This window comes from Equus caballus, chromosome 19 (assembly GCF_041296265.1).
Source record: "Equus caballus isolate H_3958 breed thoroughbred chromosome 19, TB-T2T, whole genome shotgun sequence".
Classification (NCBI taxonomy): Eukaryota; Metazoa; Chordata; class Mammalia; order Perissodactyla; family Equidae; genus Equus; species Equus caballus.
This window is the reverse complement of record NC_091702.1, coordinates 44,364,067-44,391,569: the sequence shown is the minus strand read 5'-3', so window position 1 is coordinate 44,391,569 and position 27,503 is coordinate 44,364,067. Positions and strand designations below refer to the sequence as shown.

The 27,503-nt window shown below is 37.1% G+C and overlaps 1 protein-coding gene across 3 annotated transcripts in view; it reads right to left on the bottom strand.

Moving 5' to 3' along the window:
* Positions 1-27,503, bottom strand: part of OSBPL11 (oxysterol binding protein like 11) — an 82,454-nt gene that overhangs the window by 6,062 nt on the left and 48,889 nt on the right. For all 3 annotated transcript variants that reach the window (XM_001501564.6, XM_070243640.1, XM_014732844.3), the window contains 3 exons: positions 22,581-23,079; positions 19,216-19,402; positions 7,909-8,091 (listed from right to left, as the gene is read on the bottom strand). In XM_001501564.6, coding sequence (XP_001501614.4) covers positions 7,909-8,091; positions 19,216-19,402; positions 22,581-23,079 — 869 coding nt within the window. The remainder of the gene's footprint in view (positions 1-7,908; positions 8,092-19,215; positions 19,403-22,580; positions 23,080-27,503) is intronic.

The window sequence follows — 27,503 nt, the reverse complement described above, 5'->3', positions numbered from 1 at the left end:
AAAACAAATCTCAATAAACTTAAAGGATTGAAACTATACAGAGTATATTCTTTTAACAAAATTAAATTAGAAGTGAATAATGGGAAGACATCTAGAAAATCTCCAAATATTTGGAGATTAAACAACTAAATAACCTTATTAAACATTACTAGATAACTTCATGAGTTAAAAAAAAATCACAGGGGAAATCAGAAAATATATATCAAAAGTTCAAATGTTGTGGGATATAGATAAAGCAGATTTAGAGGGAAATAAATAGTATTAATCATTTATATGAGGAAAGAAGAAAAACTAATGACTTAAACCAGCGGTCAAACCATGGTCCATTGACCATTTTTGTAAATAAATTTTTATTGCAACAAAGCAACATCTATCTGTTCCCTGTCTATGGCTGCTTTCATACGACAATGGCAGGATGAGTAGTTATGGTAGAGACTATCTGGCCCATCAAGCCTACGATCCTTACTCCCTTGCCTTCTATGGAAGCTTGCTAACACCTGACCTATGCTTCCATTTTAAGAAACTAGAGAAAGGAATAGCAAATGATGCACAAAGTAAGCAGAAAAAAGGAAATAAAAAAAAAGATAAAAGCAGAAATCAATAAAAAGAAAACAGAAATAGAGACAAAAACAAACAAAACCAAAAACTAGTTCTTTGAATAAAATTAGTAAGTCCTTAATCATATTGATCAGGAAAAGAAAATATTACCAATATAAGGAATGAGTGTGGGGACATCACTACAGATCCTACACACATTAAAAGAAAAATAAGGGGATGCTATGAACTATACACCAGTAAATGAGACAAATTAGATGAAATGATCCAATTCCTTGAAAGATACAAACTACCAAAGCTCACTCAAGAAGAAATAGATAACCGAAATATCCCTGTGACCTAAAGATGTTGAATTTGTAGTTAAAAATTTTCCCCCAAAGGAGAATGACATCAGCATCATGGTGGAGTGAGTTGTTCCCATTGTCTCTTCCCTCTAAATTACAACAAAATGGACATTCATTAACCAACACAGGATTCTCTACACAGCACAACAGGATGCCTGAGAGATCCATGCAGTGATACAGCTGAAGGAGGGTGAACTGGATTCCTGGAAAGCAGTGGAACTGGGTGAGTGGACCCCTCTGCCTCTCTGATGGCAGTGATTTAGGTCACGGGTCCTCACACAGCGGCCAACATGACTGTAAGAGGAGGTGGGGGCAACCCAGCCTGTACATGATCACTTTTGGAGTGGTGGCCTGGCTGGTGGGAGTGCCCCCTGTGCCACAGTGGACCTGCCTGTGGGAACACTCCTTGAGAGTGGTGGTGGCTCAACTGAGCTGCCAGCAAGTACAGAGCCGGCCCACTGACAAAAGAAAGCACCCCTCCCATCCCAGCTAGCATAGCATCTTGGCTGGTCCCCTGCCGAGTGCTGTGTACTTGCCTGCAGAGAGCAACCTGCTGGTGGAGCAAAGAGGTCCCACCTGTGCATGCATGCGCCACCAAGTGGCTGAGGCCAGCCTGCACAAACACTGAGCACCCCCATCAGCACAAATTCCAGCAAATGGGTCGAGATCAGAAAACATAACTCCTGTCTACCCCTCCACCAGCAGTGGTAGGGGGAATCTGCGACCTGATACTACCACAAATGTGCTGGCAAAAGATCAATTCATCAAATGCTATGAATAACAATTCAGAGCAGAACAAAAATGACAAGTCTCCAGAAACCAATCCTGAAGTCACAGAAATTTACAATCTAAACGACAGAGAATTCAAAATAGTTGTCATAAAGGAACTCAATGAGTTACAAGAAAACTCAGAAAGATAGTTAAAAGAGCTCAAAGAATAAAATAAATGAACAAAAGGAATTCTTCACCAAAGAGACTGAAGCTTACCAAAAAACCACAGAAATTCTAGACATGAAGAACACAATTAATGAGATAAAAAATAATCTAGAAACCATAAAAAAGAGAGCTGACATTATGGAGGACAGAATTAGTGATTTAGAGGATAGAAATGCTTCAGGTGGAGGAGGAGAGAGAATTAAACTTTTTAAAAAGTGAAGAAATTCTTCAAGAAATATCTGACTCAATTAGGAAAAGTGACACAAGGATTATAGGTATTCCAGATGGAGAAGGAAGGGAGAAAGGAACAGAGAGGTTTTTGTTTTGTTTTGTTTTATTTTGTGAGGAGGACTGGCCCTGAGCTAAACACCTGTGCCAATCTTCCTCTATTCTGTACGTCACAACATGGCTTGATGAGCAGTGTGTAGGTCCGAACTTAACTGCTGTGCCACCAGGCAGGCCCCTTTCAAAGAAATAATAGCTGAGAACTTCCTAAACCTAGGGAAAGAACTGGACTTAGAAGTACATGAAGCCAGTACAACTGCTAGTTACATCAATGCAAAAACACCTCCTTCAAGTCATATACTATTAAAACTGGAAAAAACCAATGACAAAAAAAAAATATTAAGGGCAGCAAGGCAGAAGAAAATAACCCACAAAGGAACCCCATCAGGCTTTCAGTGGATTTCTCAGCAGAAACCTTACAGGCTAGGAGAGAGTGGAATGATATATTCAAAATACTCAAAAACAAAAACTTTCAGCCAAGAATACTCTATCCAGTGAAAGTATCCTTCAGATATGATGGAGAAATAAAAACTTTCACAGATAAACAAAAGCTGAGGGAGTTCATTGTCACTAGGCCTGCCTTACAAGAAATGTTGAAAAGAGCCCTCCTATCTGAAACTAAAAAGCAAAGTCTTATAAAACCTTAAGCAAGGAGAAAAACAGACAGAATCAGAAAATCGCAGCTATTAGACTATGTTAGTAAACAATTAAAACAGAAAAGATAAAGGGAAAGAAAGCATGAAAAATAACTATAAACACTTCAATTCAGTCACAAACTCACAATACAAAAAAGAACAATTTGTGGCAACAATAATGCAGAAGGGGAAAAGGAAAAGGATGGAACCTGATTAGGCTAATGGAGATACGAGGCTATCAAAAAACGGACCATCTCATCTATGAAATCTTGTTTTCTTTTTTTTAAAGATTGGCACCTGAGCTAACAACTGTTGCCAATCTTTGGGGTTTTTTTTGCTTTTCTCTCCAAATCCCACCAATACATAGTTGTATTTTTAGTTGTGGGTCCTTCTAGTTGTGGCATGTGGGACGCCACCTCAACATAGCCTGATGAGCGGTGCCATGTCCGCGTCTAGGATCCGAACCAGAGAAACCCTGGGCTGCCGAAGTGGAGCATGCGAACTTAACTACTTGGCCACAGGGCTGGCCCCTCATCTATGAAATCTTTTATAAAAGCCTCATGATAACCACTAAACAAAAAATCAGAGCAGAGAGGCCAGCACAGTGGCACAGCAGTTGGGTTCGCATGTTCCGCTTCTTGGCGGCCCGGGGTTTGCTGGTTCAGATCCCAGGTGCCGACATGGCATTGCTTGGCATGCCATGCTGTGGCAGGCGTCCCACATATAAAGTAGAGGAAGAGGGGCACGGATGTTAGCTCAGGGCCAGTCTTCCTCAGCAAAAAAGAGGAGGACTGGCAGTAGTTAGCTCAGGGGTAATCTTCCTCAAAAAAAAAAAAAAAAACCCACACCAGAGCCACAAATCACAAATAAAGAGAAAACTGAAAAAACTATCACAGAAAACCACCAAATTGAAATGGCAGTCCTAAATAAAAGGGAAAAGAAACAATGGAAATATAGAACCACCAGAAAACAAGAGATAAAATGGCAGTATTCAGCCCTCATATATTGGGGCTGGCTTGGTGGCACAGCAGTTAAGTGTGCATGTTCCACTTTCGCGCCCTGGGGTTCGCCGGTTCGGATCCCAGGTGCAGACATGGCACCGCTTGGCAAAAGCCAGGCTGTGGTAGGCGTCCCACGTATAAAATAGAGGAAGATGGGCATGGATGTGAGCTCAGGGCCAGTCTTCCTCAGCAAAAAGAGGAGGATTGGCAGTAGTTAGCTCAGGGCTAATCTTCATCAAAAAAAAAGAAGACTTGGACGTAAGACCCGAAACCATAAAACTCCTAGAAGAAAATATAAGCAGTACACTCTTTGACATTGGTCTTAGCAGTATATTTTTGAACACACGAGTGTTCTCACTCAAGGGAAGCATAAGAAAAAATTAACAAATGGGACTACATCAGATTAAATAACTTCTGCAAGGCAAAGTAAACTGTGAACAAAATGAAAAGACAACCCACTAACTGGGAGAAAATATTTGCAAATCATATATCCAGCAAGGAGCTAATCTCCAAAATATATAAAGAACTCATACAACTCGACAACAACAAAAAACAACATGATCAAAAAATGGGCAGAGGAGATGAACAGACATCTTTCCAAAGAAGATATACAGATGGCCAACAGACACATGAAAAGATGTTCAACATTACTAATTATTAGGGAAATGCAAATCAAAACTACAATGAGATATCACCTTACATTTGTTAAAATGGCTGTAATTAACAAGACAAAAAATAAATATTGGAGAGGATGTGGAGAAAAGGGAACCCTCATACACTGCTGGTGGGAATGCAAACTTGGTACAGCCACTATGGAAAACAGTATGAAGATTTCTCAAAAAATTAAAAAATAGAAATACTAAATGATCCAGCTATCCCACTACTGGGTATTTATCCAAAAAACATGAAATCAACAACACAAAGAGATTTATGCTCTCCTATGTTCACTGCAGCATTATTCACAATAGCCAAGTCGTGGAAGCCACCAAAGTGCCCATCAAAAGATGAACAGATAGAGAAGATGTGATTTATATATACAATGGAATATTAGCCATAAAAAGACAAAATCGTCTCATTTGCAACAACATGGATGGACCTTGAGGGTATTATGTTAAGAGAAATAAGCCAGACAAAGAAAGAGAAACATCGTATGATTTTACTCATATGTGGAAGATAAATAAACACATGGATAAAGAGAACAGATTAGTAGTTACCAGAGGGGAAGGGGGTTGCGGGTGGGCGAAAGGGGTAAAGGGGAACGTATGTATGGTGACAGACAAAAACTAGACTATTGGTGGTGAGCACAATGCAGTCTATACAGAAACTGATATATAATAATGTTCAGCTGAAATTACACAATGTTATAAACCAACATGATCTCCATAAAAATTAAAAAAGAACTTTTCCCCAAAGAAAACAACAGACCAATATCCCTCATGAAAGTAGATATAAAAAAATCTTTAATAAAATTTTGGCAAAGAGAATCCAGCAGTATCTCAAACACCTGGTTTAATAATAGGCGGATTCTTGTATCTGCAGCTATATTCAATCTGTTGTGATATACTGTTTTAAAATATAAATAGAAAATCTAGCCTCACACAGATATACAGTTGAAAAAGTGAAGAATATTTTAATAGACTTTTCAAATAATTCAATTCTTTAATACTATATCAAACTCAGTAAGTGGTAGTTTTTTAAAGTTAGCTGAAATGTGGAAACTGAAAAATGTCAATAAATTTTTCATACTCTGCTATATGGAAATCTAATGGTCTAACTGGCATCTTGAATGCATTTTTTGAATGGATCTTGAATGGCATCTTGAATGATTTTGTAATATCACGCATTGATCATTTGAAAAATGATCTTCTAGGTGTCCACATATTTTATTATATAATGTTTAAAAAAATCCACATTTATTAATATCACCACCAATTTCATCAGAAAACTCTTTACCTGGAAAGTTTCCAAGTTCATGGTGGCAGATACAAGTTTTCCGAAACTGATTTTTGCCTTGAAGCTTAAATTTTTTTTCCAGTTTTATTGAGATATAATTGACATACAGTACTGTGTAAGTTTAAGGTGTACAGCATAATAACTTACATATATTGTGAAATGATTGCCACAATGTTTAGTTAACATCCATCATCTCATCCAGATACAAAAAAAATAAAAAAGTTATTTTCCTTGTGATGAGAACTCTTAGGATTTATTCTTTTAACAACTTCCAAATATACCATACAGCTGTGTTAATTATAGTCGTTATATTGTACATTACATCCCGGTAGTTATTCATCTTATAACTGGAAGTTTGTACCTTTTGACTACCTTCATCAATTCCACTCCCGGTTCCCGCCTCTGGTAACCACGAATCTGATTTCTTTTTCTATGAGTTTTTTCCCCCCGAGTTTCCACATAAAAGTGAGATTGCACAGTATTTGTCTTTGTCTGTCTGACTTATTTCACTTAGCATAATGCCCTCAAGGTCTGTCCATGTTGTCACAGATGGCAAGACTTTCTTCTTTTCTATGGCTGAATAATATTCCATTGTGTCCATATACCACAATTTATCTATCTACTCATCTGTTGATGGACAGTTAGGTTATTTCCAGTGAAATTTTATTATTAGCAACAAATATTGTCAACTGTTTCCTTGAAGTGCCATGTTCATGTTATTCATTTACAAGAAAAATGTTTGCCCAATATTGAAATTAGAAAAGCTATAGTTTTTCTGTCAATCATTCTTTTAACTAAAAACGGTGTTTCACGAAAAGAGTAATTAGTTCAGCTTGTAACTCAAACAACTGCACAAGTGCTTTTCCTCCAGATAACCACTGTTCTACTTTAGTAGATAGATGAATGTTTTATGCATACTCCCAATTTGTCACACAGAATATTAAAAAGATGGGTACTCGATGGTCTAGACAGCATAAAACTAATAATCTGTACTGCTTTTTCAAGGATATTCAAAAAAAGAAACTGGCATCTAAAAAAAAATGCAAGGACGTGGCAGTGAAGATACAGTGACTACTTGTATAGTGTGATCTGGTGCCACTGCTGTGACCAGCGCTAAGGCTCAGCAGTGCTATCCACCATCGCTTTTGCACCACGCATGCAACTGCTAACAGAGTGAAAAAGGGAAACAACATCTTAGCATTATTATGAAAAAATTCTGAGCAGACCAAACCTTGAGAACTTCTCTTTTAGGATAAATCCTTAGAAGAATTTTTTTTTCAATCATTACTGTTTTACTTTTTGACCCAATCTGAGTATCTGGTTAATGGGTATTTAATCCCTTTCCACATCTAGTTATAAATTGATTGGTTCTATTCATGTAATCTTAAATTAAGATGTTCAATGCTTCCTTGCATTTCTTTTTTTCTTTCCTTGTACTCTTTTTAAAAAATTGATACAGCAATACTTCCATGTGATAGAAAATTTAAACAGTACACAAGGGCATTCTATGAAAAGTGCGCCTTTTTGCTTCCCAGACTGCAGTACTCCTCTCCAGAAGCACCACTGTAAACACATTTGGAGACTAACCTTATCAACACATACAGATCCTCCTCATTGACTTTTAAAGGCCTATGACATATATTGCCAAAATATCCTCTGATATTTGATCAGAGGATATCCTTTGATACTAACTCGCAGTATCAAAACGTCTATTAGCTCATAGTTTTCCTCAAAAGAGTATTTTAAAAACAATTTGTCTTATTAACTAATTTGTATTTCTTTGAATTCTAATTACACTGAACAACTTTTCATTTTTTCAGTGGGCATTTTTTCCCCGTAGTTTTGTGAACTACGTCCTTATATCCTTTGCTCATTTTTCTATTGGGGCACCTGTCCTTTTGTTAATAATTTGTAAGAGTTTTTATGATAAGGATAGTAATCTTTTGACTGTTAAATTTTAACACTTTTGCCAAGTTTACAAATGTTTGATTTTTACTAAAATGTGACTGTGTATCATATAAGGTCATAGCTGGTAATGGGTTTAAGAGCATCAGACCAGACCAACCCTTTCAATTTACACATGAGGAAGCTGGTGTAAAGTTGTGGAGTGACTTACCCAAGGTTGCAAGTTAGTGAAAAGGCTTAGATTAAGATCCATAGCTTCTGACTCTTTTCTGGGTGGATGGGAGGATGACATACCTGGATTCAAATGGATCTTGTTTCTCCAGAGGTCTTACTCTTTTCTTTGTCACTGACAATTTAGTCAAGTCCACATACTTCGTCTCTCCATTGCTATACGTGAACTCAAGAACACTATTCCATTCCCCTTGCACTCTGCATACCACAGTGTTGGTGATGTTGTGTTTTACTTCACCTGTAACCCTGGAGGCAGGTAGAAAATAAAGACATGCTCTGAGTGCAATAAGTGATATTAGGTTTGTTTCTTAGGATTCTGAAACCCAAGAATGCTCCTTGTAAATTCTGTTCAAACTGGTTAAACAGTTCACTTCAATTCGTCAATGGCAAAGACAGACTCTTTATAAATCCCATGACAGCTTACTAGATAATTTTTTTAATTAGCATTTTTTCAAATAACATCAATTTTAATCTTTAGAAAGAATACTGGGAATCAAACCAGAGACTAAATCACCATAAATTATCATAAAATGCTTGCTACAAACAAAATTATCATATTAAAACTAAGTAGAAATATGAAAAATATTAACATTTCTTTCTTTTTTTTTTTTAAGATTTTATTTTTTCCTTTTTCTCCCCAAAGCCCCCCGGTACATAGTTGTGTATTCTTCGTTGTGGGTTCCTCTAGTTGTGGCATGTGGGATGCTGCCTCAGCGTGGTCTGACGAGCAGTGCCATGTCCGCGCCCAGGATTCGAACCGACGAAACACTGGGCCGCCTGCAGCAGAGCGCGCGAACTTAACCACTCGGCCACGGGGCCAGCCCCGACATTTCTTTTTTATTGTAGTCTAAAAATGTTACAACATTACAATCTGACTTTCTTTTCAACTAGGTCCATTTATTTAAAAGTTCGTAGTCATTATATTTTGAGTTATGGATATATCAATTCTTTATAAAACTGCGCAAGCCTAATTTTAAATTAAATATAGAGACCAGACAAATCAATGAGTAGAAAAATAGAAAAGATAAGTTGAAAATTTTTAAATTCTCTTGGTGAAATAGAAAAATTAGAAGAGTACTGGTATGCAAAACATTATTATCAACACAGAACTTAGGACTCAAACACTACTGTTGTTGAAAGTTTAATGAAGAGTTATCTGGCTGGTTTATCGACAGGTAGGATGCAGCTCAAATGAAAGTTGGAATAGGAACAGGTCTAACTATTTTCAATGAAGTATTTTCTGTTCATTGTAGGAAACAATAACAGGGTCAGAGTAGATAGAGGTTCAGTACTCAGAGACCAGTGGGCAAATGTCAGGGTCTAACCAGTGTGCCAGGGATTATGGTTTATCTGGATTCAAAAGGGAATTCAAAGGACCAAAGCCCAGAGGGTCATGTGACAGCTCAGGAACCCTAGGTAGCATATGTCAGGTATAAGTCAAGGGCCTGGGAACCAGAGGGACATAGTTGAATTTAGGGAGCCCACAGCTTTTAATCAGAAGTTAAAGGTCTGCAAACCTAGAGCTCAAGGCAGAGGTGTAGGGGCCAATAAGCAAATGACCTATGAACTAGATCTTAGAGATCAAGGTGTACAGGAGTTTGGAATCCAAGAGCAAACCAAACATCCAAAATCAAAAGTTAGGTGTAACTATAGCTCACTGGATACAAAGAACACCATGACTACAAGGCTGCTTGATTACAGTAAAGGTGGGAACTCTGGGTTATATTTCAAAGCATATGAACTTAATTCCACTGCTAAGGGTTTCTTGCCTGACTGAATGTTTCTTGTGATGTTCATGTTTCCTCTCTGATTCCATTTGCCAACATTGTTCCCTTTCTTAAAAATTTATCTCTAACCAAACAGGATATGAGGAGATGACACGGAACACTTATCTCTTCCCTCCTCCATCCACACATACCTAGAGCTATACTCCAAGAACTAAGGAACAATAATCTGTTCCTCATTTGATCTCGCTTTTACTGCCACAGCACAATCTCTCAAGTTATCCTTATCTCCCACATGCCTTTCCACTCGACAAGTAAACCCTGGGTCTCTGTTGATGCACACTGGGTCACATGGGGTCCCTGCTGCTTAGTGCAGCTACACTGCAAGAGCAGTGTGAAGAGAACTGGGGCAGGGAAAAAGAAGCACACATACTAGAGGTAGGCCATGAGGAACTTGCAAACGGAACACAAGGAGGAAGAAGGGCCTCGCCTCATTTTGCATATAATAATTCATCATAACGGTCTAATGAAGGGTTGGCAAACTTCTGCAAAGGACCAGAAAGTAAATATCTTAGGATTCATAGGGCCAGATTGTCTCTGTCACAACTACTTAACATCTGTCATTGTAGCATGAAAGCAATCACAGATAATAAGTAAATGAATATCTAAATAGCTCAAGCACACACATCTAGATCACGCATCAACCAATAACAGAATATGCTGCCCTTAAGACAGTTACCAAAGAGCTAAATCTTAAGTTGTCATCCTACTCATCTCTAAAATGGGGATAATTGATAAGGTATTTGCTCTCTCACTTTCTAAAAACTTGACATCAAATTGGCTTGTTAGATTGTCTAGACCCTGTCTCTATAGCTATTTGGAATACCAGAAAATCACTAGATTTATTAACTTGCCTTCATATAGAAAGCGTTCATTGATTGAAAGTTAAGATTTTAGCTTTAGGTTTCATTGATATATATAAGAAATACTCATAAGAAGGATACTTACATTTTATGCACAAATACTAAAGAAAATGTTGTCCATAATGTTACTCAATACCACTATATAAAGAAACCTACAACAAATCCCTTTAGAATTTAATACCAGGAAAATAGCTTGTCTCTCTTGAAAAAGTGACAGGCTTCCTTTATCAGACAATGAGAAGTATCTTGAGCATCATGATTCTTTTTTACTTTAACAGATAAGTCAGAACTAAATTTTATTTTCAGGTATAGTAATTACTTAATCCTGGCTTTACAGCATTATTGCCCTTTTCCATCATTATGGTTATTATAAAATTACAGACTTTATTTTTAACTATTATATGTGAGTTTTTCCTAAAAGACTTGCAAATGCTTTCCAAAGATAGCGCCCTGGATTCTAACACTAGACTGAAAGCTTCCTGAAGGCAGAGATAGTCTTTTTTCTACTCTGTAGCTCCAATATGCAGAAAAGTGTGTCACTCAGATAGTTAGCATAATCTTTCTATCATACCATTATATAGACAGATATAGTGCTATATTTATTTATCTATATAGATAATTCCTACCTCACTTTAGGATGATAATGATGAGAGAGATATATATAAATATATATAAATATATATAAAATATATATATGCGTGTGTGGAAAATGGGATCAGGAGATGGACATGAGCATGAGGAATAGTTAAGCAGCCTTGCTTGGCTGCATCATAGATAGCTGTGGAAAATGAGGGAGTAAGAGAAGACAAGTGGAAGATAATACATTTGTAGCAAATGCAGACAGCAGATACTGTGTCTGCTCTGATTGCAGATAGCAGGAAAAACTAGGCTGCCTGAGGAGGGAGACAAGGCCATTAATAAAGGGATAAAAGAAGGCCTTTGTTATAATATTCTGTAAAATCAAAGAAGAAAAAATGTCAAGAATAGAGAAGTCTGTTTCTAATAGGAATCTTGTAAGTGAGAAATTAGGTGAAACCATTGGTCTTAAGGGAGATCAGAATGGAAAAAATGAGGAAACTTTGGAGTCAGCCAAAAGCATCCCTCGAGTTATGGGAAGAGATGTGAACGCAAAGGAGAGAGAGAGACTGTGTTAGAGAAAAGTGTTACACTTCCAAGTAACGAGAAGACCCAGTGAGTGCGGCCTTGTGGATACTAAAGAGTATGGAGGGAAAAGAAGCCAATTTAAGTAAGAAATTCAAACAAACAAGATGGCAAATATAATGACTGATTAACAAAAGTAAGAAATCTGAAATTATTAGGAGTCTTTAAAAAGTCAAAGTATGAAAACCAGGTATCAAAAGCCAGGAAGGTTTTTAGAATGCTTGCTTTGGATGCTCCCTCTAGGAATCCAGCTGCCAAGACGGAAGAAGTCCGGGCCATGTGTGAGGGCCACATGCAGGCCGTCTGAATGACAGCTCCAGCTGAGCTCCAGGTCAACACCCAGATCTACTGCCTCCTGCCTGAGTGAGCTACCTTGGATATAGAGCTAGGTCAAGGCCCTGGATGACTGAAGCCTCAACCAACATCCCACTACAACCATATGAAAGACACCATGTGAGAATCACCCAGCTGAGCCTGGTCAATCCACAGAACTGGGAAAGAGAATAATAAACAGCTGTTTTAAGCGCTAAGTTTTAGAGGGGTTTATCACCAGCAGTAGATAACTAGGACATCATCCAAAGTTATCTTAGATGCCCCTTAACTCCTCTACGTCCTATCAGTTATTCCTTGCAGTCTGTCAATTCTGAATGCCCAACTGCCCCCCAAGTCCATTCTTCATCTGCCACCAGATTGATCTTTTTTAAAATATAGATTTAAAATATATCACTTCCAGGGGCTGGCCCCATGGCCTAGTGGTTAAGTTTGGCGTGCTCCACTTCAGCACCCCAGGTTTGGTTCCCGAGTGCAGACCTATACCACTTGTTGGCGGCCACACTCTGTGGTGACCCACATACAAAATAGAGGAAGACTGGCACAGATGTTAGCTCAGGGCAAATCTTCCTCAAGCAAAAAGAAGAAGATTGGCAACAGATGTTAACTCAGGGTCAATCTTCCTCAGCAAAAAAATAAAATAAAATAAATCAGTTCCAGGTGCAAAACTGCTTATAATGTATTCTTGTCAAAACCTCAAAAAAACAAACGCAAATGGAGAAGCAGTCTATAAAATCAACCTATATTCTTCAAAAATGTCAATGTCATAAGAGACAACGAAAGACTGAGGAAATAGCCCAGAAGACTAAAGAGACATAACAATTAATGTAATACATGATCTTGGATCAAGAGAAAAAATACTGCTAATTATTGGGAAAACTGACAAAATTAAATATGGACTGTACATTAGATAACAGTATTATATCAATGTTACATTTCCTGAATTTGATGACTGTTCAGTGATTATGTGAGAGAATTTCCTTGTTCTTAGAAAATTCAGGCTAAAATATTTTGGGGTAAAGTGTCATGATGTCTTTAACTCTGAAATGTTTCAGGAATCATAATAATAACAAAGTATGTGTGTCTAGAGAGAGAAAGAGATTTTGAAAAAGCTAATGAAGCAAAATGTTAACAATTGGGAAATATAGGCAAAGGGTAGATGAGAGTTTTTATAACTCTACTGTAAAAAAAATTATTTCAAAACGAAAGATAAAAATAAGCAAAATTAATAAAATATATCACTTCTATGCATAAAATCTTAATTGGCTCCCCAAGGTCTTCAGAATAAAGATCAAATTTGTAAAAAAAAAAAAAAAAGTCACTAAGGATAAATACAATGGTAACGTTAAATCTATTATGAAAGGAAGCCTGAGTATGTCCCATCCTTTTAAAGTCCCTCTCAACTCTTAAAACAGAGATTCTATCTCAAGAAAACTGTAGATACAAAGTAGTTAAATAAATGAAAACTTTTTTGTACGGGAAAGGTTGTGAAAACTACATAGCGGGGAAAAGGCATTATGAAATTGGCCACCTTCTCCCCGACTGGCCACCATGCATCCTAATCCTGCAGATCCACTCTCTAGCCCTTGGAGATTCAGCCATGGATGGGCCTCGGGCTCCTCAGTCTATCTCCACTCTGCTTGCTTAGTGATCTGCCTGTTCCTAGCAAGGAATACAGACTGAGACAGATGACAACTGGGTTCTTAACAAGGATGTGGGTATGGACTTCATCAGGAAGGGTGAGTACTCTGAGCATTAGAGAAACTTAAACAGAGTTGTGATACTGAAGAATGTGAGTAATCTAGTCTCAGTGAGGCATCAGCTCTGAAAAACATACGATTTCCTTATTGGAGCAAGAAGAGCTATGAAGAGAAGAAAGAGGATATCCTAAAGGCACAAGTCTAAGTACTGGAGAGGGACTTAAATCAAGAGAACATTTCTATGCAGGAAATTTGCAGCAAGCAACAACCTAAATGTCACGGCAATGGTTAAGATTTGGGAGATGAATTCTGATTCTCCACACAAAGATAGTTCTGAGAATATGATAAATTGTTACAATTTATATTTATTACTTTAACCTAAAGCAAGATAAAGCACTGGCTGAGGAAAAGGTTTAAATATTTTGTGTTTGGGGGAAAAAAATTTACCTGAGCTTAAAACTATAATCTGAATTTTTATAAAGGGACATTTGCATAAATGTAATTCATATATTAAGTGCTTGAAGCAAAGTTAAGACTTAAAAGTTAATCAGAATAGCTACACAGTTGAGCTGTTACAAAAGAAGAATATTCTGAACATGTAAGAGACATAACACTATGTGTACTAAATGTGGAATAAGGTTTTAACTGAAGACTATCAGAGAATTTACATGTATAAATACAAATGAATATATGTGGGCAAGGCTTTAACAGCCTCTTCCTCATTAGTAGCAGAGATTTAATACTGGAAAGGAACCCTCTGAATCACAATGAATATGGGAAAGTTTTCACTCACAGGTCAACATCAGCTCAACATGTGATAACATATGGATGGAATAAACGAGGGAAATCTTTAAAAAGGATCTTGTCTCTTAATCAGTCCAAGAAAGTTCACAGAGGAGAAAAAACTTCTGATGAATAATAATAATTTCAAAAACTCCTATCGTCATTATTTACCAATTATAGACATGGAAGAACTCACACTGGAGAAAAACCTTTATTAATCATTCATACTGCAAATGGCACAAGAGAAAACATACTGGAGAAAAATCATATGAAGGCAAACACTGTGAGGCAACTCTCCATAGTCATTCACTCCTTAAACAACATGAAATAATCCACACTGAACAGAAACTGAATGAGTGTGATCTATGTGGGAAAGCCTTTAGTCAATACTCCACTCTTACATAACACAAGAGAATTCACACTAGAGAAATACCCTATAAATATATAGTAGTTGTGGACAAGACTTCAGCCAGAGCTCTTCCTTTTAAACACGAGAGAATTCACATTGATTCAACCTATGTCTAATTAATGGGGGGAGAATACTTGGCCAAAGTTTTAGCCTTGATGCTAAAACAGGAAAATTCACGCAGCAGAGAAACTCTAAAACTAATGAATGTGGTGAAGGCTTCAGCCAGAACTCTACCTCAATATCAGAAAACCTGATATTTTCTACCTGACATCAGAAAACTCCTAGAGGAAAATGCTACTTCTGTAATCAATATGGAAGAGCCTTCAGCTGGAGCTCTGGCCTTAGTGTACACAATAATGGGGAGAAATCCTATACATGTAACGAATGTGGACAAGTCCTTAACAGAAGAAAGTCTCTTGATGAGCACTAGAGACTTCATACAGCAGACACAAGTTGAATGAAATGAATGTAGCAAAGCCTTTATTCATAGAGCCAAACTTGGAAAAAGTGAGAATTCACACTGGAGAACAACACTTTGAACATAATGAATGAAGCAAAGTCTTCAGTAACTATTCATTAAAGACCTTATAACCTTACAGCTCTCTCCCTGGAGAGATTTCTATGTATAAAAGCCCTTAAGTAGAACTCTCAGTTTATTAAACATTAGACAATTCATATTAGAAGAAACCCTATAAAGATCCCTTTACTACATAACTGAGGCAATAGTTCAGACTTCTGTCATACGAAATATTAATGAAAGACAAAGACTAGATCAGTAAATGAAAATACGTACGCAATAAATATTGTTGCTGAAAAATCTAAATCATTATCTGTGTTTTCAAAAAGCATGGACTATTTTATTGGGTAAAAAGGCCAGTATTTTCTCGAATATTTCATCACCATTGATCAGTTACTCACTTCCTATTTCTTCTATTTTTACAGGTTTTTTGAGGCAAATTTACATATAATACACCCACTTTTAAGTGTACAGTTTGATTAGTGTTGATAAACGCATGTAATGGTGCAACTACCACCAATATCAAGTTGTTGAAGATTTCCATCACCCTTTGGGTCCCTTTACAGTCCATTTTCTGTTTTCATAGTTATTATAAGCTATCATTACAAAACTAGGCACCAAGAGGAAAATATCTTTGAATGATAGCTGGAAAACAGAAAATGGCACAAAATAGCTGGCACAAAACAGTATATTGTTTTCTTATAGCAGGGTTAAAAGATATATTCAAATGGTAAGGAATGACTAGGAATATATAGATAAGCACACTTAATTCAAAAGTAAAAAAAAAAGTTACCATAAAATTTGTGTTGGGTTTTTAGCTTAGATACAATTAAATATTCCAACACAAACTTTCCATGTATGTTGGTGTTTACAAGCCTCAGTATTTCCTTATAGGCTGAGCCCCACTGCCCTAGCAGCTGGTACCGATGTTGTTAATAGCTACTGATTTGCGGCTGTGGCTCTAGGATTTTCATTTCAGTTACTATCAACTATCTGGCATTGAATAAAACATGTTAATACCAAAACAACCATCCTAGTTTTCCATGTCACTAAGAGTGACTGTTGAAAGAAATAAAGATGTTAAACTCAGAAAAGAGAAAAATGAAGACAGCCTACAAGAGCTGTTTTCAAACCTGAAGGGTTATCCTGGAGGAGGAAAGGGGATATTAATTGTGTGAAGATCCAAAAAATCACATCCAAGGCTTCATACCTAAGAAGTTGACCAGCAATAAATTAAAGAATCATTGGGAATAGCTACAGTTTGATAGAGTGGACTAGATTCTATCTCCAAGAAGAAAGAAACTCACACTTAACCATATTTCCAAAATGATTTACAGATCACTTACTATGCGCACAGCACTGTATAGATGCAATGGAAGGCCCAAAACAGTACAGTTCTGTCAAAAAGCTTACAGCCATTTTGGGGAAATAGGACATATCAATCAAGAGAATTAGTTTGTGTATAAACAACATGTTTTTTAAAAAAATGTTTTTATACATAACACGAATGCTGTAGGATTTCAAATAACACACACACATACGTACATGCACACACACAGACTTATGCACACACACACACACTCGCAGAATGAAGTTTCAGGAACCGGAAATAGTACTCAAAAAAGACAACTAAAATTGCTGCATGTCTCTTTATCCAGAAAATAATACTTAAGAGAAAAGAAAACATACGCCACTAAGAAGTACATCAATATCACTGCCAATAAAAAGTGCTGGATTTCGGAAAATTTATTACTGTAGTTGTCTTCCCTTAAGCATTCTACTCAAGTGTATGCACTGAGGAACAGTTTCACCAAGGCAAGAATGTTACAAGGATGCAGATTTCAGCTCTAACTTCATATAAATAGGGGGAGTCTGAAAATGGAATGTGTGAGGCATCACACATTATGAGTTCTGTACTAATAATAATGTTCCAACACAGATTGAACAAATCAGTTATCAGGCATGTGTTGCAAAGGGATTTATGCACCTAGTAAATGTTGGGCTAGTGACTTCCAAAGCCCCTTCTAATTGCAAGGTTTGAATCCTGTGATTACTCTGATGAGGAAATAAGTAGAAGAACATATAACAAAGTGTGAACTAAATTAATATCTTCTTTAAGGGTAAAAGGTGACTATTCTGACAATGTCCAGTGGTTCTGCTTAGATGAACTATATTCTTTTTTTTTAAAAGATTTTATTTTTCCTTTTTCTCCCCAAAGTCCCCTGGTACAGAGTTGTACTTTTTTTAGTTGTGGGTCCTTCCAGTTGTGGCACATGGGATGCCACCTCAGCATGGCCTGATGAGCAGTGCCATGTTCGCGCCCAGGATCTGAACCAGCGAAACCCTGGGCCGCCGAAGTGGAATGCGCCAACTTAACCACTCGGCCACGGGGCCAGCCCCTGTATTCTTTCTTTTAATTCTCTGCTTCAGTGTTTTGAAATCTGTATTGTTAAAGGCCCACTCAATGCCTGGGAGCCAATCAATCTTTCCACTTCAAAGATTGTTGAGTCCCAGCTGGCCAGTGAAGAGGTAAAAGAGCTATACGCAATGGAAAGTCTCATACACGGCTGGAGAAGTGTATTCTGGCATAAGCACTAAAGAAAACTGTTTGGCAGTATCTACCTCAGTTCAACTTCCATCTCCTATGACCCAGTAACTTCACTCCTAGGTATCTACCCAACAGAAATTCATATATACCTTTACCAAACAGTGTTCCAGCAGCCCTATTTGTAATGCCTCAAAGTGGGAAACTACCCAAATGCCCATCAACATTAGAATGAATAAATGAATTGTGGTATAGTCAAACAATGGAATAGAGTTCTCACTAAGGAGAATGAACTGCAAGTATACATGGATGAATCTCAAAAACATAATATTGACCAAAAGAAGTCTAAGAAGAAAGAGTACATAGTGTATGACTCCATTTATATAGAAGTCAAAAATAGACAAAACTAATCTATGGTGTTAGAAATCAGGACAGTGGCTACCCTAAGCGGGAGGGGTGTGTTAACCTGTGTGTGTGTGTGTGTGTGTGTGTGTGTGTGTGTGTGTAACTGTAACAGGGCATGAGGAGGGCCTCAGGGATGCTAGTAATGTTCCATGTCTAGATCAAAGTGCTCAAATCTTCACTTTGTGAAAATATATCAACCTGTATACTTCTGTGTGTGTTATTTTTCAATAAAAAGTTTATAGAAAAAGAAAACTATCTCTATTTCAGGGACAGTCAGAATAGACATCAAGGGCTTAAGGAAAGAGTTAGTTTCCTCTTGAGGATCCTATTAGAAAAACTTGTCTTCCGTAGTTTGAATGATCTGGACTAGTGCCGAAGAGACTAACAAGTTGAAAAGGGGGTATAATCACTGGCCAATCCTAGATGGGATTAAAACAAAGGCACCAATCAGTACTAGTACCTAAAGACTGGCTTCTATCATTGTGCTTCCTCAACTATTTCTCGTGATTAGATATATTTTCCCCCTAACTTGTAGCAACAGCTGCCTCCACTGAGGTCTGCATTCAAGTTTGAATTCCTTTAAAGGCAAACCTTGGGCCAGAGACTGCATGTTCCTGTGTTAGGAATTCCATTCTACATTTTGTTAACTACTTTATCAGGAAAATTTTACAAGAGTAGATAGATCTGTCACTATTTTGAAAACTAGATCATGATTTCCAGAATGCCTTGAAAGATGAAATATATTAAACAAGAAACAAATGTAAATAAAAATTCAACTCCATTCACATAAAACAAAGCAGAAAAACAATAAGGAGTTATAATATAAGATCAAACTGGTAGAATAAGAGCCAGGAATCATTAAAATGTTCTTACCGGTGCAGTTTGCCACCATAAAATGGCTTCGTATGAAAAGTGATGCTGGCTGAATACCCAGTTTTTACACAGTTGACACTGACTTTGCCACCCAGTTCCACCCAAGGAACAGTTAGAATTGACCGGGCATATGCACAAGGCAGAGAAAATGTATACTCTTCTCCATGCTCCAACAGACTGAGGACACCTGAATGTGAAACATGACGGTGGTTAATATCTCAAAAAAAAAGACAGTTATGAAAAATCCTATTATTTCTTCTCATCTCTAGTGAATAATCATTATTTTGCTTAATTTTCACTTAATTTTGGATGAAATTAACTTCATTTACAACTGTATTTGACAACATTTCCTGGTAATAGTGAATCAAGGTTACTTTCACTACGACCTAACTATCCCTTTGGGGTTCATGGGAGCAGAAAATGTCACAATGGGAACAATTCAAGAGTTCCCTCTAATACTCCTAAAAATAAAGTAAAACCTTATGTCAGTGTTTAAAGACATGCTATACTGCATCAGGTTAAAGTCTGATCATTAATAGGTACTAATAACTTTCTCAGTTTGGGAATAACTAAATGTCTAATGCTATAGAGTCATAGACCTTAATCTCAAGACAGCTTGATGAAAAAAAAAGTATTTTCTACTCTATTCTATGCATGTTAGGAAGAAAAAAACCCTAATTCTATGACAAAAATTATGATCATCATAATAATTTTGTTTGCCAAATTCTGAAATATTTAGGGTGAAGCTACAAGACATAAGAAGTGGTAGTTTTCAAACAAATATTATTCTAACGGGGCTTGTTCCATATTAAGTAATCCCATAACAAAGATGGTTTTAAAAAACATATAAAAAGAATTACAGGGGCCAGCCCCATGGCCGAGTGGTTAAGTTCACACACTCCGCTTTGGCAGCCCAGGGTTTTGCCAGTTCGGATCCTGGGCGCAGACATGGCACCGGTCATTAGGATACACTGAGGTGGCATCCCACATGCCACAACTAGAAGGACCCACAACTAAAATATACAACTATGTACTGGGGGGATTTGGGGAGAAAAAGAAGAAAAAAAAAAAGAGAAGATTAGCAACAGTTGTTAGCTCAGGTGCCAATCTTTAAAAAAAAAATTATATTAATCAATAATTAATTTATACTAGATAATTAAGAGACACTAAGGATATCTGAGCTACATTACTAACCTAAGCTCACTACCTGGGTCGCCATCAGACCAAATACTGAACTGGAAATGTAGTACTAGTCTGAACTCTTATGGTAATCTCCCTCTTAATGAATGTTCATTAAGTACTCTGTTCTTAATGTTCACAAATAAGGGCAAGAATTATGATAGTTTAATATAGCTAATTTTTAGGATAAGCAAATAAACAGATTCTAAAGTAGTCTACATAAAGCAACACCAACTATTTTTTTTGTATTACCCAGTCTTCACAAAGGGTAACAATAAATCAAGAATTACTGAGCCATTTCATAAGGGACATGATTCTGGCTGTAACAGATTTATATATAATGGGAGCTGTCAGAAGAGATATAGACAACATACTGAGGTATATTTTAAGTACTTAATAATAACTGTTGACTAATTCTAAGTTGGAAAAGATATATTTTTATTATTTTTTAAAAAATATCTTATAAACTGGGTTTATGATCTTTGATTTCTAAGAATATATTTAACATAAGTAGCACACACACAGAATTTAAAATCCGAAGACATACACAGCCAGTTTTGAATGTACATGATAAACGACTAGTTAGGATAACTGAGATTCAAAGAATTCTAAAACCTCATTTATCATTAAACAGAATTTCCCCCTACTAATAAATAAAAAACAAGATTGCTAATAGCAAAATAAATTGTCTTACGTTCCATTCACTGATTTTATTTACTTTCTGTTGAGGGTACCAATAGCAATTTAATCTCTAAAAGACAATCCATAAACATATAATTAGCACTTAAATAATCAAAAATTAATGATTTTATACCTCCTTCATGATTAATGCATGGTTAAGATATTAATGCTTCTCCTTATTTTTGGAGGTATTTCCTTTCTTGGAGTGGGAGAGGCTACCATTATCAGATTCTTTCTGTTATATGAATTGATAAGAGTAACTGTTGTCGGGGAGAGCAAGTCAAAGAATGAGGTTCTCAATCTGTCTATGCTTTAACCTTTGTGATCCTGAATATGTCCCACCACCTCTAAACTTCAGTTTTTTCATTTAAAAAATAAATAAATTGATTGATGAAGATCCTAGGGCTAATGTTACGGAGCTTGTAACTCAAGGTGGCAATTTTTTTTCTAACTGATAAAACACGAGTACTTTATATGTTATGAAAGTTTTGATTAGCTTGAGACATTTGGAAATTATCACAACAGATCTTAAAAATGGGGAAAACTGAAAAGGAGGATAAAGTATTTTCCTGACAGCTACAACAACATAATCTCAAAATGTCAGCGTCACAGGCTTATTACGCTGTGCTTACAATGTAAGTTTACAATCAGAACCAATTATGCTACACAGAAGAGTCTGCCTGTAATATTAAAATGGGTTTTCCACCATTGTATTTTCATTAACTCTGCTATGATTTCTGTGGAGGCTTTTTTTGTTCTTGATTTTTTGCATCTTCTTGGCCAAAAAACACTGTATTTCCTTAAATTATTTTTTCATGACCTTTTCCTGAAGTAGAATTAAAGTGTGGCAACGTATTTTAAAATACTCCATGTATATCTCCTCAGGAAATACAAAAGATGTAGATAAAGATTTACCTAGAAGATATTTCTTGAGTGGTTCTTATAAAAATGAAAATATGGAAACAACTTCAATGTTCAAATAGAGTAAATAGTTAAAAGATAGTAAATATCCCAGTTCATAGGATATTATGTAGTCATTAAAACATGTTTTCAAGTATTATCAATGACATGAGAAAATGAATATTTAGCGCAAAAAAGCAGGACACAAATTATAGAGAGGGAATTAATCCTAATTTGAGAAAACAAAAATAAAAGTCTGAACATGCACACACAGAAAAAATACTAAATTCTAGCTAAATTTATCCATCTCTGGACAGGGGGATTAGAGATGCTTTATTTTCTCCTTGATATTTCTCTAAGTTTTCTAAATTTTCTACAATAAAAACATTTTATATTTAAAATCAGAAAAAAATCATTTAAAAAGAGAATTTATATTTGTTCATAGGTATGCTCCCACCACCCCCAGCCTTCTGGGACACACTAGGAATTGGAACAAAAAAGTAGTACACATAACATTTCAAATTTATAAGTAATATTTATCTAGCTTCCCAAAATTTAAGACTGTAGTTTGATATTAAAAATTGGAGAACAATTTTTCTACTTACCTTCTCCAACCATTGTCACGCCTATCGACATGCCTAAGAATTTACTCTTAGTCCAGACATGGGCATTTACACACATCTTCCTCTCTGCACATTCTGCATAAAATCCTGAGACTGGAGGATGATGGGAAACCTGCTCAGCGACGAATCTGACTGTATAACAGTCTGATCCCACCTGGCTCAAAGCCTCCTCTGACACAGGAGCGTGATTTGTGATTGCCTGGGTGGAAGAGCTGCTAATAACACTGGATGCTATCTCGCTTTTTGGCATCCTCCAGGAACAGTGAAATGTTTCTCCAATGATAGGATTGTACGGTTTCTTAGCAATGGCTCCCTTACGGCCTTCATGAAATGAGGTAAGGTAGTACTCAACAAAACGAATCATTCTGTCCTCAGCTGTGGCTCCATTAGTGATGGCTATAAATAGGTCTGGATGAGACATAAAGTCTGCATACATTTCCAGCAAGGAACGCTTCTCTAGGATAAACGTAGGAAGCACCACCTAAAACAACAACAACGACAAAATTAACCAAAGGGGAAAACTTTAATCCATGTATATATCAGTAGATAACTATTCTTATCTCTCTGAACACATTTCATTCTAGATGGATAGTAAAAACAAAGTCACAGAAGAAAAGTATGGTCTCATTAAAAAATAAGCATGCTTGAAAGGAAATGACAGCCAGGTGGTTAAAATTAAATACCAATTCAGGCCTTCAAGAGGGTCAGGTAAAAGAAATTTTTTTTTTTTTTTGAGGAAGATTAGCTCTGAGCTAATTACTGTCAATCCTCCTCTTTTTGCTGAGGAAGACTGGCCCTGAGCTAACATCCATGCTCATCTTCCTCTACGTTATATGTGGGACGCCTACCACAGCATGGCTTTTGCCAAGCGGTGCCATGTCTGCACCCGGGATCCGAACTGGCGAACCCCAAGCCGCTGAGAAGCAGAATATGCACACCTAACTGCTATGCCACCGGGCCGGCCCCAAGAAATTTTTTTAAATCCCCAAACTCCTTGGAATGAATAAAAGTGTTATGAGGGAAATGGTGGTAAAACTCAAAGTAAATGCTACCCATGCTTTTCTTCTTCTCCTACTTTAAAAATAAATTGATCATGATACGAGGTATGAGAAGAGGAAATAAATGCCATTCCCTGAGAATAAAGAGGATCACTAACCAAAGCAAAATTTCTCACCTACATTTAATTTTAAGCACAAGAGAACTATTTCCAAGAAGAGAACTTTTGCCACGTAAAGCCAGGTAAGGTAAGGAAGACTGACTGTTTTATTTAAAGCAGAATTGGAGAGGCACTGCAAACTGGTTCAACTCTTTGAGAAAACAATCTGGCAATATTTTTCAAGAGCCTGAAGATGTTCAGATCCATTTAGCCTTGTGAATACTCTACCAGGAAGCTAGTCTTAGGAAATAATATGAATGAAAAAAAAAGAATGTGAAAATAAAATTAAAACAACCTATTTAAAAAAAATTTTTTTTTAGCGAGGTTATGATAGTTTACAACCTTGTGAGATTTCAGTTGTACATTATTTTTTGTCAGTCATATTATAGATGCACCACTTCACCCTTTGTGCCCACCCGCCACTCCCCTTTCCCCTGGTAACCACTAATCTGTTCTCTGTGTCCATGTGTTTGTTTATCTTCCACATGTGAGTGGAATCATACAGAGTTTGTCTTTCTCTATCTGGCTTATTTAGTTTAACATAATACCCTCAAGGTCCATCCATGAACAAACTATGTTTTTAACTACAGTTCTAGCTAACTTAAATACAGGACTTTAATTTAATGGACTATTACAGTCATTTAAAAAGATGGTTATGAAGATGATATAAGTGATACAAAAGATACTGATGTTTCAGGTTCATTTCAGGATGGATTGAACACACACATCTTAATTTCACTTTCTACTGAAATCCCATTAAAATTATATAAATAAATGTCATATAAGGGCAAACCTAGAGGTATCAGGAAAGCTAACAAAAAGCAGTAACATTTTGGGAGTTGTTAACTAGAAAGATGACTCTTAAGCAGTGGTTTACAGATTCCTGAGAGGACTCAGGAACTGACAGTACCAGGTACCTTTGGATCTGAGGGTTTAGAGAAACGCTAAAATAAAGACAACGGAGTGAAATCTGTGTGCAAAGCAATTAGATCCATAACCCCCTCCCCAACTCCGCACTGTGGTAACTGTCCCTCTTGCCCCGCAGCCAAAATCAAGAAGTTTAGTGTCTGGAGAGTGAACTAAGGCGGCTTATTCTCTAGTCTGGGGAACGTCAAGGACTCCCAAGAGAGCAGATACCATACTGATAACAGGGGGACGAAGTCACCCCATGTGAATTAAATGTTAGATGCTGAGATCCTCTTGCACACAGCCCTCTCCTCCACAACTCCTAGTTGCTTACTCACCAAGCAGGAGATTAGAAGAATTCCTTTCGCGGAATTTGACTAACCCATTAGAGGAAAAATCTAATGATACTGACACCAGGTTCCCCAACAAATCTAGATTACTCAACACTGAAAAGCATAGGTCCCACCCATATGTTCAAAACTTAAAATCAGGTTTTTAGTTCCCCTACACTTACTCATGCACAGAAATCCAAGAAATACCTGATCTCTGAGAAAACCTCTAATTAGGAATTTAAAGACCAAAACAAAGAAACAGAGTTGGAGGAAACAGAAACCTCACTGGAGGGAGGGGAAAAAACTTAAAAATAATAATTAATATCTTCAGAGAATTGAGAAGATATTACATACATGAAACAAGGATGCTTTTTGAAAAAGAAAATTTTAAAATATGACAGCAAAAACTAAAAATCAAGAGAAAGGTTAGAAAATAAAGGTGAGGAAATCTCCTACAACATAGATGAGAGACAGAAGAGAAAAATAGAGGACCAGACAAGGAAGTTCAATGTCTATGTAATAAGGATTTCAGAGAGAACAGGAAAAAATAGAAAATTGACAATGAAAAAATTCAAGAAACATTTAGAGAACTGAAAAGTATGTGTTGTCTTACTGAAAAGGCCCACCAAGTGCCCAGAGACAACGGATAAAAAGAATCCTCAGGGCCGGCCCCATGGCCGAGTGGTTAAGTTTGTGCGCTCCGCTTGGGTGGCCCAGGGTTTCACTGGTTCAGATCCTGGGTGCAGACAAGGCACCGCTCATCAGGCCATGCTAAGGCAGCGTCCCACATGCCACAACTAGAAGGACCCACAACTAAAAATACACAACTATGTACCAGGGGACTTTGGGGAGAAAAAGGAAAAAGAAAAGAAAAAAGAATCCTATCCAAGATACGTCACTGTGAAATTTCAGACTTCTGGGGACAAAGAAAAGACTCCAAAAACAAGCAAAACAGGTCACAAACAGAAGATGAGGAATTAGAATGACATCAGTCTTTTCACTAAAACCCTACAGCAAGGAGGCAATGTTCTAAAGGAAAATTAACTATAAGTTAGAAATTCTATCCAAACTAGCAATCAAATATGAGAGCAAAATAAAGACATTTCTGACATACATTTTCGCATTTTGCCTCCGACAGATCTTTCTCAGAAGGGAAAGGAGAATGTGCTCCATCAAAATGAGAGGCAACAAAAAAGAAGCGAGGAATCAGGAAACAGATTCAGCACAGGAGAAAGGTAAAGGAAACGCCAGGAGGACAATGAAAGGCCATCCCAGGAAGAAAGTTGTACAGCAGACACAGGGAAATGACCCAGATTAGAATGACGTGATTCAAGACCCAGACAGGTGGAAGACTATCATCTACGTGCTTCATGCTGCCATTGAGATCATCTTTTTAAACCTGAGGCTAGAATGCCCTAGTGAAACTGGTTTCAACTGTATCTGTATTTGGCTTGTGTTGACCCTCTGCTGATGAGGTGCCTATTCTCCTCTCCACGCTCTGCTGTCTGGATTGGCCGAAGACACTCATTTCACCCACAGACTGTTTCACCCACAGATGCGTTCTGGCTTCAATCTACTCCTGAGAGTTGGGGCTAGGTCACAGTTCGCTCAGCAGCAGAGAACACTGAGCAGCTCACTCCCCCTGCCCACGTTCCTCCTGGATGTCCAGCATCCAGCTCACACCAAATGCTTTAACTGTGAGCTGTATATTTCACAGGACTCACTCACAATTTTGCCTTCTGATTTCCTCAGAAATGGTTCTTTTAAACTTTCTCAGTAATTTATAAGAAGCTGAAGCCAGAGACTGTTTAGTTTATCTTCCCCTGGGAGCCTTCTCTGAAAGGCATTATAGCCCTTTCCTCATACAGCTAAACGTGTGCTGGCTATCACTTTTTCTAAACCAAATAACACATTCTTATGGGGTACATATACAGGTGGTAAAATTATGAAGAAAAGTAGGGGGATAATTAACACAAAAGTCAAGTAAGTGGGTACATCTAGGAAACAGTAGGGGACTACAACCAGGAGGGGCACTCACAGAGCTTCCAAGTTCTGGCAATGTTCTATAAGTTAATCTGAGAGGCAGGTACACAGGTATGTGTTTTACCAGTGTTCTTCCATCTGTTTATATGCATTCTATTCAGTCTTCTGCATGCATAATACATTTCACAAAGATATTAACTGAGAAAAGGAAATATAACAAAATTGGATATAAACTATGGTTATCTGAAGAAAGACTGGAAGGGATTCTCAAAAGTGAGAGTTGTGTTGTTAGAGTGGTGAAATTATAGGAGATTTTTTCCTTCTGTTTTCCAAAACTTTCCGTGAGGTGTTTAATTATACTAAATTCATAGCATTATTTAAAAAGGAGCAAAATGAACAGTGGGGAACACATATATTACTTATTTACAACACACAGGCTAGGACCATGGTTACCTTCTAGTTGTTATAGTTCCTGCACTCAGCACAGTGTCTGGAATATAAGGGGGGGGCTCAATAAATACGTGTTGT